General features: G+C 38.0%; 1 protein-coding gene across 7 annotated transcripts in view; it reads right to left on the reverse strand.

The window, feature by feature from the left end:
- The window catches only part of PDE1C (phosphodiesterase 1C), a 302,827-nt gene that overhangs the window by 95,724 nt on the left and 190,673 nt on the right, over positions 1-16,430 (reverse strand). For 6 of the 7 annotated variants that reach the window (XR_006384292.1, XM_044246327.1, XM_044246328.1 and 3 more), the window contains 3 exons: positions 3,381-3,494; positions 1,335-1,517; positions 305-371 (listed from right to left, as the gene is read on the reverse strand). Coding sequence is in view for 6 of the 7 variants with exons in the window: in XM_044246327.1 (XP_044102262.1) it covers positions 305-371; positions 1,335-1,517; positions 3,381-3,494 (364 nt within the window). In the remaining variant the exon portion in view is untranslated. Of the gene's footprint in view, positions 1-304; positions 372-1,334; positions 1,518-3,380; positions 3,495-13,515; positions 13,566-16,430 lie in introns of those variants that run through there. The other variant, XM_044246331.1, reaches the window with a different exon arrangement.

Consider the following 16,430-nt stretch of genomic DNA (forward strand, 5'->3'; position numbering starts at 1 on the left):
GATAATCAGATAATGATACAACTATGATCCCATCAAAGACCCTACCCCATTGATGGTGATGTGGATAGGCATGAGACCCACATAGTCTGATTTTTTAAAAAAAAAATTAGCAAGTCAAAGGCAAAAAGATCATGATACTTTAAGAACAGGTAAGTAAAAAATAATGAAAGAATAAGTCAGGAATGACTGGGAAACCTGTAAGTGAACCATAAATGAAAGCCTTTTATTCTCTAACAACAAATATAATTGTACCTCTTATAAGATACCATGTACACTGTCAGACTTTTTTTTTTTTTGGTATTACCTTTAATGCTTCAATAACAGCTGGTGGGTAGCTCAGTCCAACCATGTTTGATGTTCTTCTATACATTCTGGCAAAGTCAGCAGGGGAAAAATGCAGTATTATTTCTTACGAAGAAGATTTACACTAAAATACTGACAAATACGAGAAGTTGGGTCAGCCGGTGAACCAAGAAACAGTTTTTAATAACCTTTTTCACAGTCATTCAAGTGGCCTCAGACAGAGTTACATTTGAGAGAAATTAAAGCAATCCCAAATACATGAATCATTGGAAACAAACAAAAATTAATCAATGGGCCTCAAATTGGAAATTCAGTTATTAAAATGGGTCACTACTTCTGCCAGAAGTGAATTATAGTATAGCATAGATAGTAAGCAAAGGAGTACTTTAACCTGAATGAGGAACACCTATGGGCAACTCATTTGGAAGACCTTGTTCTTTAGAACTCTCAAAAACAAGAAGGAAAAATGTCCCAGGTGAACTTTGAACTGAATATGGCATTTCTAAGACCTGTAAATGTGCAATAAGGATTACAGGAACAATAAATTGATTTGTGAAATAATGATCGTAGGAAAACTAAATCAATTTCTGGAATCTGTTTCTGGGGAAGGGGGCAATTTAATTTAAAGAGCAAAATGGCTAACAAAACTGGAAAGCATCATGGGGAACTCAAAGCCTTTAAATAAACTGTCACCCTCCAGGTCAACTACCTCAAGGCATCCCTGCCCTGTTCCATGTATGTCAAAGGATGATGGATTAGATGATGTTCTTTTTTAAAAATGGGAGACTGAACTGACACCAAATCTTTTCTAGTCAACAAAAGGAGTTCTGAGCAAAGGCAAAGAATTGTCCTAATGAAGCTACAAAGATGAAACAAATACATTTTTGCAATCTCTCCTTCTAGACTACCTGTTTCCACCAGCATTTTCAGTGTTTATAAAGATACAAAAATTACATCAAAGGAAAGTTTCCAGTTATTGGAAACAGGTGTCTTTTTTGCTGCTTTGGTCCCCGAGCGGCAGCCCTCCTTACCTCTCCACAAATATCCCAGCCTGCACTGCATGGACAATGCTCTTGAACCGCGGCTTCTCCTCGCTCCTTCTGAGCATCATCCCCATCTGCCTGGTGAAGGTGGAGGCCAGCCAGTCTCGGACCTCAGAAGGCACTGCATCCGACTGAATGTCACTGAGCTCATCCTCCGTATCCAGAAGTCTCCTGAACACAGGAAACACAACCAGGATACTGAGATTACACCTGCATTTGGAGCTTTCGGAACAGCTGTTCCTTTCCACCCCACCTGAATACACAGGTACAAAGAAACCGAACAAAAATGGCCACAAAAAATGAAGCCCCTTTTTAGTAAGGCTTGTAAAAGTCACCATTGTCTTTCAGGATGGTTTGCTCTACCAGACTGTACAAAGAAACAAAGAAACCAGAGAAAGTTAAGTATGCTCCCTCTCAGGCTGTGGGTCCCAGACCCACTCCACTAAGGAGCCCCCAGTATCTTGTGGAATTTGAATGGGATCTAAATCTTCCATTTAATAATGCATTCACAGGGAGCTTTGCTTAGATGGACCATGTGGTGTTAGTTTGTGTTAAAAAAAAGAACATTTAAAGACTTTGCTATACATAACAATACTGTATCACAAACTTCAAAGTTGCTAAGAGACTAGATCTTAATTGTTCCCACCACAAAAAAATAATTATGATTCTGTGGCATGATAGAGGTGATAACTAATGCTCTGGTGGTAATTATATTACAATATATAAATGCCTTAACTCAACACATTATACAACTTAAAGCTATACAAAGTTATACATGAGTTACACATAAATAAAATAAATCTTTAATAAAAACAAATTTAAGATAAAATAAAAATAATTTTTTAAAAAATTAAAAATTTTTAAAAGAAAAAGAAAGACTTTATAAAATATTACCCAAATCACATCAACCCAGTCCTCTGTGGTTATAAACGGAAATGATGTCAATTGATATTCATTCTACTTTGATAGAAGAATACAGAAATGTAAATTCTAAATTCAAGCAAAATTTCCAAAATAATGCAGTTCCTTATTTGAGCTCAGTGATTTAAGTCATCTGTAAGATATGCTTAGCTGATTTTTCAAATTTGTTCCTAGGTCAAACCACCAGAAAAGAACATAAATAATGGTAAGTTATAATAAAATTGTATTTTATACTTACATTAAGCCCTACTAAAAATAAGCTGTAATCAGGTATCAGTAAAAAGAGTTTTTTAAAAAGGTTGTTGGGTTTTTTGTTTTTTATTTTTTCCTTTAGACGCATCAATTGGAGAACAGATAAAATGTAACATTGGAAAAAATGATGCTATCAAATTTCCCTAAATTAGGAACCAAGGAAGTCACCAAAAACTAAACCACCACGTGCATACTCCTCAGATTAGTGAGAAATCCTGTCAGATTGGAATCTGGCATAGAGAAATTAAGCCTGAGAGAGGAGCCTGGATTAGGAAAGAGAAGAAAAGCCTTGCAAATTCACCACATCAACATTTTTCAAAAGAAAAACACTTTTGCTCCTTTCAGATGAATTTTGTGACAGGCAGTGCTTTAATACCTTTCGATAATTCAGGTGGGAAGAGTCTATTAAGAAAATTGATAATGTATAAAATCAAAGGAGGAATTCTGGGTCCTTAAGAGGAAAAATGCTTTAAGGTCACTTCAGGAAACTCCATTGACAGACAACGTGAATTAACACATGAACACAATTTTTAGGCTGAGGCTAACAGTGTGCAATTATTACAGTGGAACTCTACACCTGAGAAGAAATCTTACCATGTTTTAAAAAATCACTTTTTCTCCTCTTCCATTATCTCACTTTATTATCACAATGGCCATGTCAGAGAAGTTTAGTTAGCTCTCTCTCCCATGAGGAGGCACAGAGGCTAGGAGAGAGGTCCAAATTTTGTTTTGTGGAAACCCAAGCTCCATCACCCTCCATTTGAGTGGTACCCCATTACAGGCCAAGGGGGACATTTCAGAAAAGCCACATAACAGAAAACTGATCCTCAGTGTACTAACTTTTTGACACATTTTGCTTACCTGGTTTCATCAATGTACACAGATTCAAGCACCGTGGCTGCATATTCCAAATTCTTCTTAAGATCTACCACCGAAGCCTCGCCTCTCTCTAATTGTTTGACCAAAGACCGTAACCTAGGGGGAGAAAAGACACAACTAAATTAGAACAGAGAAGACCGTGAATAATCCTACAATCCCAGCAGCACATTTTACAGGCACAGAGTATTTTTATTTATTCCAATTTACCTGGAAGGAAAATAGAAATCTAATGATGGAGCTGACCAGCATTTCTCAAAGGAGCAAATTACAAAAGAAATATATACGATTTTGCCATTGTGAAGCAAGAACAACAATGTTCTCAACCACCAGGCACAAACCACCCCAAGACCTTCTAGCTGTCTTTTATCTTTCTAAGAATTCCCTAAATTAGCAATGATTTTGCTGCTTCTCTAATTTCAATTTTTTAAATTTTAATTGGATTTAGTAAAGCATGAACCACACCAACGTCACCAAATACTACTTGAGATTCTGCTATGTTAAAAATTAAACTATGTTTGTTCAGCCATGACCAACTTCTTGAGACTGCATGAGCAACCTCATGGTCAAAGCATATTCCAAAACAGGTGAAGAGATTCAGAGCACCAAAATACCCACAGAGGGCTACATAAGGAATACACAAAGATAAATTACTTTACTGGGCAAGAGGAATTCCTCTAGGGGTAGATAAATACCTCAGCTTTAAGGAAAAAAAGAGAGAGGCTGGACGGTAAAGCAAAGTACTGAAGACAAGATCTTCCGCCCTGCTAGTCAAGTGTTTCAGGAAGTGTAAGAGAAATGATAAAATAGGCTCTTCCATTTATATCAACATTATCCCCACAGGGAAGGGGTTAGTATCTATGAGAGCAAAAAAATCACAACAGATGATCAAAGTCCAGTAACTGAGAACACTGTAAAAACCAGAGATGTGGAGGTTGGACAGCTCCTCGGGCTGTTTGATGGCCAGCAAAGGAAAGAACAGGAGCTTTGAGGACAACCTTGGGTTTGAGCCCCGCATCACAACATATTAGTTATGTTATACCAGGTAAGATATTTAACTTCCCTGAGTGTCAGCTAAATGACGGAGATCCAACTACCAAATTTTCTAAGTTGATATAAAGTTAAATCAAACTGATATTAATATATTCACATCAAACATGAGGTTTTTTGAGCTTTATTTAATATAATTAACATATCACATTGTGTAAGGTATACAACATGGTGATTGGATACACATATATATATTGCAAAACAATTACCACAATAAGATTAGTTAACACATCCATCATCTCAGACAATTATAACTTTTTTCATGGTGAGAACATTAAAGATTTACTCTTAGCAACCTTCAAGTATACACATGTGAAACTAATAACTTGTTAATTATAATCACCAAAACACATTAGATCCCTAGAATTTATTCACCTCAAAACTAAGTCTATATTCTTGGACCAACATTTCCCCTTTCCTGGTTGTTTTTCTAAAGGCAATTGTTACCTTCATTGCCATTGTTGTTATTCAGTGACCTTGATGATCCCAGGCAACCAGATGGGAAACATTCTAGCAATATACTTAAAATTATTATCCATCTCCCAAGCCTGTTTGCACTTTCCTGACTTCAAAATATTCTCAAGATATGCCGTCCTAAGTGAGGATAGTTTACTTCGTGGCAAGGTGTAAATTATTCCCCTCCAGATGACCATGAAAATGATCAGCAGTAAAGACTGAGGAAAAACTCTGGATCCACCTTAAACAGTACGAACAGCCATACAAAAGAAATTCCCAGGGATTTCAACAATGTAAAATACAAAAGAAATTAGATTGAGTGTGGTCACTACCTGACTTATGACTCTCCAACATGTTAACAGGGAAGTAGACAAAGGAAACCAGCAGAGGCCTCTGTGGGCCCAGAGGTGAAGATCAGCCCTGTGGTTCCCATTAGGAAGTGTTCTGGGTTTCAGGGACAGCAGGACAGGGAGTTGGCATGGAAGGGCTTACCAGTCACTCACACAGAGTGGACGACCAGTCTGCCAAAGAATGGGGAGATTGTAGCTGTGAGCCCTGAGATCTATTCCAAATAAGGTTTGGAAGTTCTTTAGCAAAACACATTCCTGGCTAGGTTTGCCTCTGATTTTGACTCTCACCTCCAGGGGCCCAACCACCACCAAGCTGTCTGGACTCTCAACTAGCAAAGTAAAATGAGGGTAAATTTAAGAATTTTTAAAATTTTCTCTCTTCATTTGGGGCTTGAAGATTCTACCAGGAATTGACATGACTCTCTATTGAGAGACTGAGAAAACTAAGAGGAAAAATGACAAAAAGAAAAAAAATGACTAGGCAAATATAACATTAATAAAAATCAGAACCAGATAATTCTGTCCTCCTATAATAGGTCTTCCATAAGAAATAAACAAACGTAAGCAGCTTTAATCGAATAAGTTTTCCTAGACTGAAGAAAAATCTTTATAAGCAGATAAAAAGGGATCAGATAAAACCAGGAAAAAAAAATACATAAAAACATCCAACATATGCTGTTGTAATTTTCTATTTCAAACAATAGAGAAAAGAACTGGCAAATCTTAGAAAATAAAATATATGACTTAGAAAGTAACAGAATGTAAGTTGGCCATAGACTTCTACCATGCCAAATACCAGAACATTGAACAGTCATACCATTTTTTGAGAATAATGTGGTATAATTTAAGATACCTATGTCTATACCTATATTTAGTAGAATTGCCAAAAAATATATTCTCAGGTGTGGGCAAGTTCAAAATTTCATCATTAATATGATTTTCTAAAAAACAAAAACAAAAAACTTGAAGGCATATTCTAGAACAGTGATCTTTCAAGGGTGGGAGTAGATTCCTAGGTCTCCCATTAAGTGGACTATGGATATGCGACTTAGATTTAACAAAGCCCATTTTTACAAAATAGACAAGTAGTTTCAAAAGAGTTTTTAAAAGTGGCAGATGAAATACAGTGCTAATTATGCGAAGTCAAGTAAATATGAAAATGACTGACACTTCTTTTCCTAAGAGAAAAGAAGTTCCTAGTAGAAGGGCTTCCTACATCACTTTCATGAACTAAAAACCAATGATAATCAGTCAAAAACAATTGAAATGACCAAGAATATCAAATAGAGTTTTACTTTGAATCCATGATTATGAACGATTCCCACTCCCAGGAAAGCACAGTATTAGGGCAATCAAGCCTGGAAGAGCTTCCTATCATCCTGGGATCTGGCAGCCAGGGCCATAAGCCAAAGCAGGAGTGAGGTGCCTGGTGAAAGCATCACCTGGAATTCCATTCAACAGTTCAGACCAGAGCACTGAAAACCATCTCCCCTGGAAAGTCCCAGGCTGAGTGCCACAAGTAGCAGAAAATCAAGAGTGCGGGGCTCCATCCTGATGTAGTCTCCAAGAGTATCAGACCACATTTATATAGCAGGTGTAAAGGTCTGCCCTGACAGATAGTTGTAAACAGAAGCAAAACACATAACCCAATGGCTTCAACAAATCCAGAGAAGAAATAATATAGAATGAAGTATCTTTAGGATACATAAAAAGTACTAAAAATTCATATCTACTCCCGTTTCTCAGCTTGTGAGATGAGTAAAAGGTTCTATCAACACCCTTGCAGACATAAAGAAAACCTAGAACACACCCACTGTGTTTATGGAGAACACCCAGCCGACATCCATCTCTCTTTATTCAAAAACAACCAAACAGAAAAAATATATATATCAACAAAAAGATTTCAGCATTCAAGAATGCAGAGAATACCACCCTCAAAATGCAGAGAAAGGACTCACTTTTTTTTTTTAAGATTTTATTTATATATTTGACAGAGAGACAGAGATCACAAGTAGGCAAAGAGGCAGGCAGAGAAAGAGGGGGAAGCAGGCTCCCTGCTGAGCAGAGAGCCCAATATGGGGCTCAATCCCAGGACCCTGAGATCATGACCTGAGCTGAAGGCAGAGACTTTAATCCACTGAGCCACCCAGGTGCCCAGGACTCACTTTTGAAACTAAAATGTACTAATGGCAACAAATGTACTAACGGTAAATTTTAGGGAACATATACTTTGGGTTCAATAAAATTCAAGAAAACGTGGATCTGTGAAACAAAGGTGAAAGCTGAAATCATAATGTAATAAAAAGAAAATCTACTGAAACAAGAAAAGAAATTACAAAGAAACAAAATATGACAATAGAAAGACTACATGAACTTTAAAGAAAAAGTAAATGGTGACCAACTTTTTAGACACCAAGCTCTTATTTGGACTGGCACCCACCAGGTACAATCCATACCTATCCCTGCCCACATAGCTGCCGGCATTATGCTTTATGCTTTATGCAGCTGTCACCCAAGCCCTAGAAGGTTCCAGATGTCCTATTGTCAAGTATTGCTGGGCTCGAAGAGAGCATTCAGGTGGGTGTTCCTCCATTGGTCCCTCAGTCCACCCTCTCCTCTTTATCACTCCTGGAACAGGATGCCCCATCCTTCCCCACCTACTATCTACCTCTTGGTGAAATTGCTGTTTCATGAATGAAAAAGTTTCAAATGGGCCCTTTCTCTACTGACACCACCGAGATTCAAAAAATTTGAAAATTCCTGAAGTTTCTGGGAATAAGGGGGCATCCTCCCCTATTTTCCATCACAGTTTAGGTTTTCCCTAGATCTGAATCCATCTTAAGAAGGGTTGCCTGAAAATAGCCGTGTTATAAAGTATCTCATAGCCACGTTATAAAGTATTTTTGTTAACCCTGGAGAACACTAGCTAAGGCGGGAAGGCTCTAATACCTTCCTTTGCTCTCCTGAAATCCTTCTGGATGTTTTTCCATGTGGGTTCATTTCACCTAAAAGCCTACGTCCCCAGGGACAGATCCCATGGTAAGCTGTACACCATATAACTAGCTATTTAATACTATTCATAAATAATTCTGGTTCAGGCACCTAAAGCAAGAGAGGGAGGGAGAAAGTTGGAGGGGAAAAGGAAATATACAACAATAACAATAATAAAGTTCCTCTTCTAAGTGAATGTTCATAGTTTCCAGCACTCCATCCATATCTGTCACCATGGCTGCCAGATAATAGCTCTAATATAGAAGTGCAACACCATTTTAGGAATAGCTTATGCTTTCAAACTTTGGCAACACGCCTTTCTGTTAGGATAGCATGTAATTTCGTTGTGGATGAACCACGGCAGCCTTACGGGAGTCCTCCGTTTCTCCACAGACACTGTTTTCTACAGGCTACCTGGCTACAAGACATATGATGAAAGGCTGTGCTTCTTCAGTTTTCTGTGCCCTCAAGCCCAGGGCAAGTCCCAGATGCTGAGTTACCTTGGGACTATGCAATTATCTGAAATGCATAAAAGCATCACAAGAGAGGAACTAAGGAAGGAAAGGCTGAACACTGTATTTTGGAATTTGAAAAGGCTGTTGGAATAGAAAAGAGAACGTCTTCTTTTTTTTGCCCAAAGATAATTTCTAGGGCTAATGGGGTTGATTTTATTATGAAATAACTTTTTCCTTTTATTTTTTAAAGATTTTATTTATTTATTTGACAAAGAGAGAGAGAGTGAGAGCAGGGACACAAGCAGAAGGAGTGGGAGAGGGAGAAGCAGGCTTCCCACGGAGCAGGGAGCCCAATGCAGGGCTCAATCCCAGGACACTGGAATCATGACCCAAGCCAAAGGTAGACGTCCAATGACTGAGCCACCCAGGTGCCCCAAGTTTTTCTTTTTTTAAGTAGGTTCCATAGCCAGCATGGAGCCCAGCGCAGGGCTTGATCTCATGACCCTGAGATGGAGACCTGAGCTGAGATCAAGAGCTAGATGCTTAACCAGACTGAGCCAACTGGACCCTCCAGGAGATTACTTTATGACTCAACTTCATAACCCAGAAAATTGCCCTACAATGAACTAGGCACTATTCTCCACCCTAGTAAGGTCCTGAAAACCCTATAGCACAATGCCTTGAAAGCATACACATGCGCTGAGCTTTACACACGACTACAATGAAATAATCAGAAAAGCCTATGGAGCAAAAGTAAATTGGAATAAAAAGCCAGGAAACGTGTTTTCTTATATCTGTCCTTTCTGCCCAAGGTCATTCCTTCTGAGAATGGTGAGTAACTCCTAAAATGCCTGGGTGGCCAACGACAGGCTTTGTTTAGTTTGAAAGAACATAAAAGGGAACTGGATCTTTTAAAACACTTCCTGTGCATGTCTCAGTGAATCATGAGTCCTACAAACTCTTTTGAATAAAAACCTCAATGCTTCGGCTTATCACATCCGTGTATTTGTAAGGCAAAGGCGTCTCTTGTGTACTTTTCACACACCTGCTTCCTCCATGTCACTCCCATCCCTCTGTCACTTACCTAAATGCCATAGAAAGAAAATTAAAACAATTCCTCCAAATGGGATACTCTAAGTGACCTTCAGGCGTATGCTTTAATGCCATCTGAGTGTTCTTCTGGTCATTTGTTTGTTTTTATAATTAATTAAGATGGCTGCCCTTGAAACACTCATTCAATATTTGCTGTGTGCTTTCTGGGTGCAGGCACTGTGACAGTCTCTAACTATCCAGAAAGAGAAAACGCAGTGCCTTCCCCTAATTAGGGAAGATGAAGGCTCATCAGCCCCGACCTCGAGGTATAGCAAAGCATGATGACAGAGGGGGTGAGGGTGCTAAGAAAGCATATACAGAACACAAGGCCCTCCCTTGAGGACGTGACATCAGAGCCACTGGAGGCCATGTAAGTATTGCCAGCCAGGCAAGCAAGATGGGATTAAAAAAAAAAAAAATGGCAAACTCTGGACTGAGAGAACAGCCAGAAGACTGTGATCCATGCAGGGAATTTCATGGGTAGCTGGAGCTGAAGGATATGTGAAGAGATAAGACATGAGAAGAAGGCAGAAAGAAACTAGACCCTGGTGGGCTTATCATGCCAAGCTGAAGAAATTTAATTTTTTCCTGGAGATATTAGGGATCCCCTGGAGAATTTTTAAATCGGGTAGGGGAATGGTATGATAAGATCTGCATTTTAAAAGATCGTTCGAGCCACAGAGTAGAGGAGAGCTGGTCCTTAACAAATGGGAAAATGTTATACATTTTTGTTATAATGAGGTTTGTCTTGTAGCCTGAACAGAGTAGTACAAATATCATCTCTCATGTGATAGTCCCATGGTAGGATGCTGCAAGAGTTTGGTGGTAGTATGGATTACTGCTTTTCATAGTTTCTGAAAAAGGCCTTATTTTAGGCATGTGGCTTCCTGATTTAGTTACCTCCAAACCAAAAGCAAGAACACCATCAAATTGATGACTGGCAAAAATAGACTAGTTATGTAACTTTTACCTTTTGCTAATCTCATAAATAAAAGACAATTTTGTTTTTATGGTTCCTAATAATACATGCTTAGGCAGATATTCAAATAGATTTAAATAGATAACTGGGCTCTAATTACTCTTTCACATAAGAAAAAAAAACAGCTAAGTGCATATCTATATTTTAACATACTTCTCTGTATAAGTCATTAATGAGTAAAAAAAAAATAATAAGGTTATAGACTTTAAATAGCATCACTCAGAAAACTGACCTAATTAAACACATACTGAACACTACACCCAGTTGCAGAATACAATACTCTCTTCAAGTGTATAAGTAACAGTTATCAAAACTGACCATAGGCTGGATCATAGCAAAAATCTCAACAAATTCCAAACAACTGAAATCAGACAGTGTTCTTTAACAACAGTGTAAGTTAGGCTGCAATCAATAACAAAAGTGATTTAAAATATTCTAAATGTTTGGGGGTGCCTGGGTGGCTCCCGGTAGACTTGGTTAAGTCTACCTTCAGCTGAGTTCATAATCTCAGGATCCTAGGATCAAGTCCCACCTGCTTCTTCCTTTGCCCCTTCCTTTTCCCCTCCGCCCACGCCACTCATGCTCTCTCTCAAATAAATAAAATCTTAGAAAGAAAGAAAGGAAGGAAGGAAGAAAATATTCTAAATGTTTGAAAATTTGGGAATATACTTCTAAATAATCATGGGTCAAAGACTAAATGAGAAAATAATTCTAAATATTAATGAAAAATCATACATCAAAACTTGAAGCATACAACTAAAGCAGTTCTAAGAGAGAATATATAGACTTAACTAAAAATATTAGAAAAGGAGAAAATCTGAAAATAAGTGATTTCATTATCCATCTGAAGAAATTAGGAAAAGAATAAATTAATCCATCTCAAGAAACAGAAAAAGAACAAGTTAATTAAAAAAATGATGGGGTGTCTGGGTGGCTCAGTTGGTTGGACAACTGCCTTCAGCTCAGGTCATGAACCTGGAGTTCCAGGATTGGATCCTGCATCGGGCTCCCTGCTTGACAAGGAGTCTGCTTCTCTGGCTGACATTTCTCTACTTGCGCTCTCTCTTTCTCTTCTCTCTCTCTCAAATAAATAAATAAAATCTTTTAAAAAAATGATAGCAAAAAATAAACACAGTAAACAAAACTTCATTAAGTAGAAAGTAAACTTATACCCAGAAAATCAACAAAGTCAAAATAACAAAAACAACAACAAAAATTGGGGCACCAGGGTGGCTTAGTCCTTTAGATGTCTGCCTTCAGCTCAGGTCATGATCTCAGGGTCCCGAGATCAAGACCGTATCAGGCTCCCTGCTCATCAGGGAGTCTCTTTCTCCTTCTTCTCTATGCCTCCTCTCTTCTTGTATGTTCTCTCCCTCTCTCCAATAAATAAATAAAATCTTAAAAAAAAAATCAGCAAAGCCAAAAGCTAGGTAACTAAAGAAAGTTTAATTGAATAGTCAATAATTCAAATAATTGAGGGGCGCCTGGGTGGCTCAGTGGGTTAAGCCGCTGCCTTCGGCTCAGGTCATGATCTCAGAGTCCTGGGATCCAGCCCCACATCGGGCTCTCTGCTCAGCAGGGAACCTGCTTCCTCCTCTCTCTCTGCCTGCCTCTGCCTGCTTGTAATCTCCATCTGTCAAATAAATAAATAAAATCTTTAAAAAATAAAAATAAATAAAAAAAATAATTCAAATAACTGAAAAGTTTAATGAAATAGATAACTCAGGGACACCTGGGTGGCTCAGTTGGTTAAGCAGCTGCCTTCGGCTCAGGTCATGATCTCAGCATCCTGGGATCGAGTCCCACATCGGGCTCCTTGCTCGGCAGGGAGCCTGCTTCTCCCTCTGCCTCTGCCTGCCTCTCTGTCTGCCTGTGCTCGCTCTCTCTCCCTCTCTCTGACAAATAAATAAAAAAAAAAAAAAGAAAGAAATAGATAACTCAAACAAGACTGATCAAGACCAAAAAAAGAAAAAAAAAAAACAACAAATAACAAGGATAAAAGAGAGACTATTACTACATATCCTACAGATACTTTTAAAAGTACTAAAAAATATAAATACTTTTGTGCAGATACATTTAAAAATTTAGATGAAACTTTAAAATCCATGAAAAATTTTCAAAACAGACATAAGAAAAAAGATACCATAAAAAGACTTCTATATCTATTGAAGAAACTGAATACACAGTTTAATATTTTACTACCAGGAAAACTACAGTGCTAAATCACTTTATCAATGAATTCATCTAAACCATTCAAAGAGGAAATAACACAATCTTCCAGAGAAAAACAAAAAAGGAAATATTTTCCAGCCCATACTTTTGCTTCCAAAACCAAAAGAGAATGTTTTAAGAAAAGAATTACAGACCAGTCTCTCAAACATAGATGCAAAAATCCTAAACAAATTTTTTAGCAAATTAAATCCAGAGATAAATAAAATGAAAAGCAAACACCAAGCACACTTTGCAAGAATGCAAGCTTGTTTTAATATTTTAAATCAATCAATAAATATTATTCATTATTTTAAAAGGAAAGAAAGGGGAAAAAATCACTTGATACAATCTTCAAAACGGATTTAGAAAAAGTATTTGAGGAAACACCTATTCACAATAGATATCTTCCCAAAGAAGGAGAAAAAGTAGATTTTCTACATCTGATACCAGGTCTTTAAAACCAAAGTACTACAACAAACATCATAATACATAATACTAAAATACAGTAAGTTTTCCTGTTGAGCTAGCTAACTTACCATGGGGACATCTATTACCACTACTTCCCTTCAAGCCTGCATGGGAACTTCTCACCAGCTCAAGAAAGAAAAGAGAAGAAATAAAATGTATACAGACTGCAAAGGAAAAAATAAAATTATTAATGCAGATGAAATCATACATAGACAGGATATCTAAAATAATTTACAAAGGAAGTATTGTGATTAAAAGATGAATTTAGCAAAATCACTGAATAAATAGCAATAAATTGGAAAAGGGTACTACTACAAAAAATCATAATAAAAAGTATACAGAAATAAACCTTATAAAAGACAAAAAAGAACTCTATAGAAAAACACTATAAAATATTTTTAAGAGATATATAAATGGCCTAAATAAATTAAAGAATCCACGTTCATGAAATTTAAACCTCAGGGTATTTAAGAAATATGAATTCTGCCTAAATTTATCTATAGACACAAACTAATCCCAAATAAATTCTCTGCAGGTCATTTGGTGGAAACTGACAAGCTAATTCTAAAATTTATTTGGAAATGCAACCAAATATACCCAATATGGTTTCGAATAAAAAGGAACAAAGCTGAAGAATGTATACTCCCAAATACCAAGTCTTATAAAGTTTTCAATTCTGGGGCTGTGTCCCTCTACCACTGCGCTATTCCAGCCTTCTCCTCTCAACATTCAGCTGGTTATGTATAAGGATGTGCACCTGTCCTTTTATATTAATATACGCACAACATAAGCAGGCAAGGGAACCTGCACAAGAATAATTAAAACAGCTAAACACAAACTGCTTTTGAATTATCCTGTTCTCCATGTGACTGTTCTGGTCCATCAGCATGGGCCCATTCTTTGGATGCCTCCTCAAAGGTATTGCTATATACTCTCTTGGTTACTGTGGATGATGAATATTTGCATTCCCTTTGTTTTCATGAAGCTACACCATGAAACATACCTGCATAGTCAGTCTTCTTCTGCTTTCTGTTCTACAGAGTATATCTCCTTTCAGGATGCATGTTTGTGGGCGAGAGAGGGAGTGAGCATGTGTGACACGCATGCCAGCTCACTAGCAACACTAGACAGAACACTCTGTTCAGGTCAAAAGAAGGTTTCTATTTTGATGGTCTTTCAGGAAGTATTATGACCCAAGGTTAAAGCTTCAGTTCATTTTGAGTTTCCAATATTGACTGTCCTCCTGCAAGAGTTCTTGTAGTAATGTAATGCAGTGCTTGAGAAAGGGGTCTCCTGTAGTCATTCTTGGTCTTCTAGAGAAATATTTCCTCAAAACCAGTTTATCCCTCAACTTGTTATAACTGTCACTCAACTCACACATTCTGTTAAAAGGAGACAGCGCGCAAAAAAAAAAAAAAAAAGTGCAAGACGCACAATTAAGCTAAGAAAATCTTTATTCCTGAAAGAAAACACTGCCTCTCTAAAGTTATGACTCTTCTCAGGCAGAGCTTAGGAGGAAAGGATGCTAGTAAGAACCCACTTTATTGGCCCACTTTCTTCAGGAAAAAAAAATACAAAGAATGAAGAAGAAAACCCAGAGCATCATTCAGAATCCACCACAGGCGATGCTGGGAACTGTGCAGGGGAAGATGAAATCCTGCCAGGCTGCCAATAGGTAAGTTCTAGAAGTCATTTTTCATTTGCAGCTATTCATGTGCAAAGAATCGCCATCACTTCTGTCTGCGGATAAACACGCCACTTCAAAAACATCTGTTTCGATAGACCAAAGGAATGAGCAAAACTAAAAACATCTTTGTTTTTTTGTTTTTTTTTTTTTCAAAACATCTTTGAATGGTGGTAATGAGAAAAGGGAAATGAGCAAACATCAGAGGAAAGTCTGTGGAAGATTTAGGCAGGTTGAAACCACACACAAACATGTTTCTCTACATCTTGAGAGTCAACCCAGCCCCATGGCTCCCTCGTTTTCCTTCCTTGAACTCAGCTCCTTATTCAGTCTGAATTGCATTGCATTGGTATGATTATCCAGAGAAGCTAAAGCTCACTCACCCAGCAAAATCACAGAAATCCTACCATACTAGAAACATAGTATATTTTAATAAGATAAATGCAGGATTACCTTTCTCCCCAACTTTTGGTTTTATAACAGAAATAAATAAAATGAATTCATGGATAAAAACCTACAAAGAATGGCTAAAAAGATGCTGAGTTAGCCCAGCTCCCTTCCTTAAGATTAATTCCAGAACTGTAGAAATAAAAAATAAATAAATAAAATAAAACACACACAGACAAAAGAAATAAAAAAAACAACCCCCTCCAAAAAAAAAACGTTGAGACACTCCCAAGGTGAGTCAAGGGTGCTTTGTGTGAGGACAGTGCAGTGCGTGTCCTTGGGCTAGGACGGGAGGCAGCCCCACCAGGCCCGGGAGGAAATGGTAGGAAAGGAAGTGTTACCATCTGCAATTGTTCCCTCCCTTCCACTGCCTCCACATCCACAGTGGCCACCCCCATACCTCTGGTGACTCACAGCTCTAAAGGTCAAGAGATTCAGGAAAGTTCAATCAGGGTTGTTTGTCCCAATCTCGTGGCTCCATCAAGCTCGACATAGGTTCCAAGATGGCCACAGAAGGAAAGAGAATGTGGAAAGACACAGGTCGGAGGGTTTTTTGAACCAGGTTAGAATTGAAGTTCATCACCACTGGTCACTTCCCATTGTCCAGAAACCAGTCGCATGGCGATGCCCTTCCAGGAGAAAAGCTAGAGGATATAGTCTGGCTGTGTGGGGGGTGAGGGAGCTGGTTTGCTGGAGAGCCAGCCAACCTCGGCCACAGCTAGAACACGGAATCCTGTCACCTACACTTGGTTTCCTTTTAACTCTTTTCTTTCTACCTTGTTGAGAGGATCAAATGGGATACTGTATATGAAAAAACTTTATAATCCTACTAAACTGAGAAACATAATCAGG

This window comes from Neovison vison, chromosome 4, assembly GCF_020171115.1.
Source record: "Neovison vison isolate M4711 chromosome 4, ASM_NN_V1, whole genome shotgun sequence".
NCBI classification, from domain to species: domain Eukaryota; kingdom Metazoa; phylum Chordata; class Mammalia; order Carnivora; family Mustelidae; genus Neogale; species Neogale vison.